General features: G+C 39.9%; 1 protein-coding gene across 2 annotated transcripts in view; it reads left to right on the forward strand.

Moving 5' to 3' along the window:
* Positions 1-3,711, forward strand: part of mideasb (mitotic deacetylase associated SANT domain protein b) — a gene marked incomplete in the record, with an annotated part of 54,363 nt that overhangs the window by 46,652 nt on the left and 4,000 nt on the right. For both annotated transcript variants that reach the window (XM_014016521.1, XM_014016520.1), the window contains 1 exon segment: positions 1,011-1,210. In XM_014016521.1, coding sequence (XP_013871975.1) covers positions 1,011-1,210 — 200 coding nt within the window.

Here is a 3,711-nt window from a genome sequence, read left to right on the forward strand (position 1 = left end):
GTGACATCCAGTAAATACCAGTACTCTCAGAAATGAACAATCTAACTAAAACATACACCCAAAATAAAGTGTGGGGTGTCGTTGTACAGTCAAATACACAAAAACAGTAACACAACTAATAATCTCATTTGAACAATGTCTGTATTTCTCACATATATATTTAAATACTATACCATAATAAAGTATCTGTGTCACCTTTAGTTGTTATTAAAATGTTGTTTTTCTGTTTAAATAGAAAATAAACTTATCTTCTCATCACTTCCTCTTCTAAACGCCTTGAAATTGGCCTCTGTCTCTTTAAGAACCACCTTCCGCTTCTGACTCACCCATTTAAGTGGGGGGGGGGGCGTGTTCGCGCACACGAGGGGGAGTGGGGAGAGCTGCTATGATGCAGTTTACCTGGCATCTGAAAATAAATTTCCTCAAAGGTATTTTTAATCTGAAAAGAGCTTCACTGAGTGAGAAGTAGTGGAGCTCACAGTTTCAGTTTCACTTTCGGTTTCACTTGAGAGCCTGCAGGAGTCATGGGCGGGGTGTGTGGGGAGGAGGGGCGCTCTGCCATGAGGAAGTTCGGGTTAAAGACACGTCCCAGGGACGTTTCTGGTACCAAAAGGTGTTTCTGGTCCCCACCTGTCATTTTGCTCCTCAGCATGGCTTCCAAAAAACGCTGCAGGATTTTTCAAACATGCATGAATGAGTCAGAGCAAGACTTTGGGCATGTTTTTTTTTATGAGAGTATAACATTATAACATGATATAAAACTCAAAAAAGTTGATTTTACTTGATACTGCCCCTAATTACATGATGCCTGGAGGCAAACAATGACTCAGCAAAAAACTTTCTCATGGTTCACACTTGGTTGTCGTTCTGCTTTTTTCTCGTTTGTTTAACGGGCTGCAGAACAGCTGCTGGTGAAGCGATCACAAGCTGCACATTTTCTCTCTCTCTTCATTGCACCTTTTCAAACCTTCAGTTCTTATCGACACACGTCTTGTTTTTTTTGTCTGCAGCCTGGAACAGTCCTGATCATGAAGGGCCAGGAGGACGTGGGCAGAGAGCAGCCACTATCCAGGGTCATCCACCACGCTCAGCCACCTCCCCCCAGCGCCAAGCCCCGCTTCGATGGCAACGCACGCAGGACGAGCCCCTCGGTGGGCAACAAAGGCTCAGTCGGTCCGGAGGGAGAGTTCCCCTGCAAGAAGTGTGGCAGGTGGGTCATCATCTGGCTCAGTGTTCACAATGAAGAGGAAGTATTACTGCTTCTTGTTGCCCACTTGAAATATGAATTTGCAAATACAAGCGTCTCGTAGTGAACGTTTGAAAGAATGAAGCGCCTCGTCATGCTTTCTGTTGGATAACAGCTTGTCCTCTGGCAGCACAGCCTTGTTGTTGCCAACTGTGTCCTAGCAACTGAAGCACAGAGCAGATAGACACATCGCGCCTCGCATCGCTCCCAAAGAGCTGCGTTCACTCTAAACGTTGAGCCGGCTCACATTTGAAATGTAAATTATCCACTGCTACAACCACAACAACAGAGTTAGGATGCTGGATAAAACATAAAAAATAAAATCTTGTGGAACTGTTTTATTTCCAGTAGAACAGAGAAAAAAACATGTTTGAACTCAGAACTTGTGCTGATTTTAAAAACAAAAACATGAAGAAATTTGATGGCAGCAACAAATATTAAAAGAATTTTGGACCGGTCCATGTTTTCCCCTCTGGATGGGAACACAAGTTCTAAATCCTGTGTTTACTTTTTCTGTCCTTGATGGTGCCTTTTCAGATGTAAAAGCTGCCCATGTCAGAGGCACTAATGCACCACCATACCATCAGAGAGGCAGGCTTTTGAACTGTGTGCAGATAATGCTTCTTTTACTCTTTAATATGGAAGATGTGTCTGTGGTTTCTAAAACAATGACGTGATTTGTCTGAGGACAGAACAGTTTTCTACTTTGAGAAGACAGCTGTGTTTCTGGATGGAGTTCACATATTGGCTTCTTTGCATGATAGAGCTTTAACTTGCATCTGTGAATGACACAACAGAATGTGTTTACAGACAGTGATTTGTGGAAGTGTGGTAGGGATGCACGATAACTCATTTTAAGAACTGATACCAATAACCGATAACATGCCAGCAGATAAGACGAGTCAAAAATGGGTAAGATCATAACATAAATAAACAAGACCAAAACCAAACGACACTGTAAATTATACTATTTGAAATAAACTCTTAGCAAACAAACATTTAGTAAAATATATCAATTTCTCAAACGGCCATTTTTTTTAAATAAGGCACATTAATTATAAAAAAAGACCAAAACAGATAACGCACTAACGAATTCAATTCAAATTCAAAAATGCTTTATTGATCCCAGAGGGAAATTTGGTACAACACAAGTTAGATTCAAAGTACATTTGTTTTTAATATTATTAATATATGATTTCAAACATTTTTCTACCTGAAACGGTGCTTCTGAGATAATAGTGCAGAAATGATAACCTGTCAATCAAAGTGTGAATGCATTACGACCGCATCATGCTTACAGGCAGACACACAGAGCAGCAGCTCAGCATGGTAAACTGTGGCTAACAAGTGATAAAAGCTTCGGTCTTTAGCGAGGGTGAACGGCTGCTTGTCATCATTTCCATCGTTAAAGTGCTTGAGATCTGCGTCATCTCTGGCAATTTTATTGGATTTGTCAAAAGCCTCAGGAATTATTTATGAGTTCTTGAATGCTAGCTTGTTGTTGTTAGCATTTTAGCAGATGGACTCTGTGCTGCATTCAGGAGGTAACGGACATTACAAGTTCTCAAATTGGGAGTAGTTGTTCCGATGTTTATAATTATAAAGTTTGTGTGTAACATACAAGGTTAATTGGTAAAATAATATTAATAATTTTTTAAAATGACTGGTTGTTTTTCAACACAGAGTATTAAAATTATTTTTCTAGTGAGAAAGTGGTTTATTCTGACGCAACTTGAACGTTGCTCGGGCCGTGTCGGACGGGAAGCAGCTTGACCAAAACGGATAAAAATAAACACACATTCTCATCGCCGCGCTGGCAAACACGTACATACAGTATATTATCGGTTCTGTTTGTTATGATATCGAACCGATAAGTATGATGTCATAATTCCCTGATATCGGGTCGATAACTATCGTGCACCCCTAAAGTGTGATATTATGAACTGTAGATTCTGGAACATTGTTTGGAAATTGTTCCATTAATTTTGCACCATTGTTTCCAGACTGGTGAACTTCTGCCCAGCTTTGCTTCTGACAGATGAAACTTTTTTTACACCCAGTTCTTTACTGACCAAACACTTCTCCAGCTGTTTTTTTCCCCCTGTATCACTTAGTTTTGCAGTTTTTTGTTGCCCCTGTCCAACTTCTTTAAGATGTAGTTGCCATCAAATTTAAAGGGATCCCCGTTTAGTTGTAACATTAGACTTTATTTGATAAACATATATTTTAACTGTAAAATAAAGATTAAAAAAATACTGTAGGCTGTTTAGTTTTTATAATTTTTAAGCTAAACGTTTAAAATATATTACACGGACGGAGCCATTTTATTTACACGCAAAGCATTCTGGGTAAATGATGTCGACGAGGTCATCAGTGAGAGGCTGCTAGCGAGCTAGCTCTGTTGTCCATCTATATTTTCAGTTACAGGCTGAGTCATTTCTACCTTCTCCTCTCTGTCAACGCTC

Source organism: Austrofundulus limnaeus, unplaced genomic scaffold, assembly GCF_001266775.1.
Source record: "Austrofundulus limnaeus strain Quisiro unplaced genomic scaffold, Austrofundulus_limnaeus-1.0 Scaffold147, whole genome shotgun sequence".
NCBI lineage: Eukaryota > Metazoa > Chordata > Actinopteri > Cyprinodontiformes > Rivulidae > Austrofundulus > Austrofundulus limnaeus.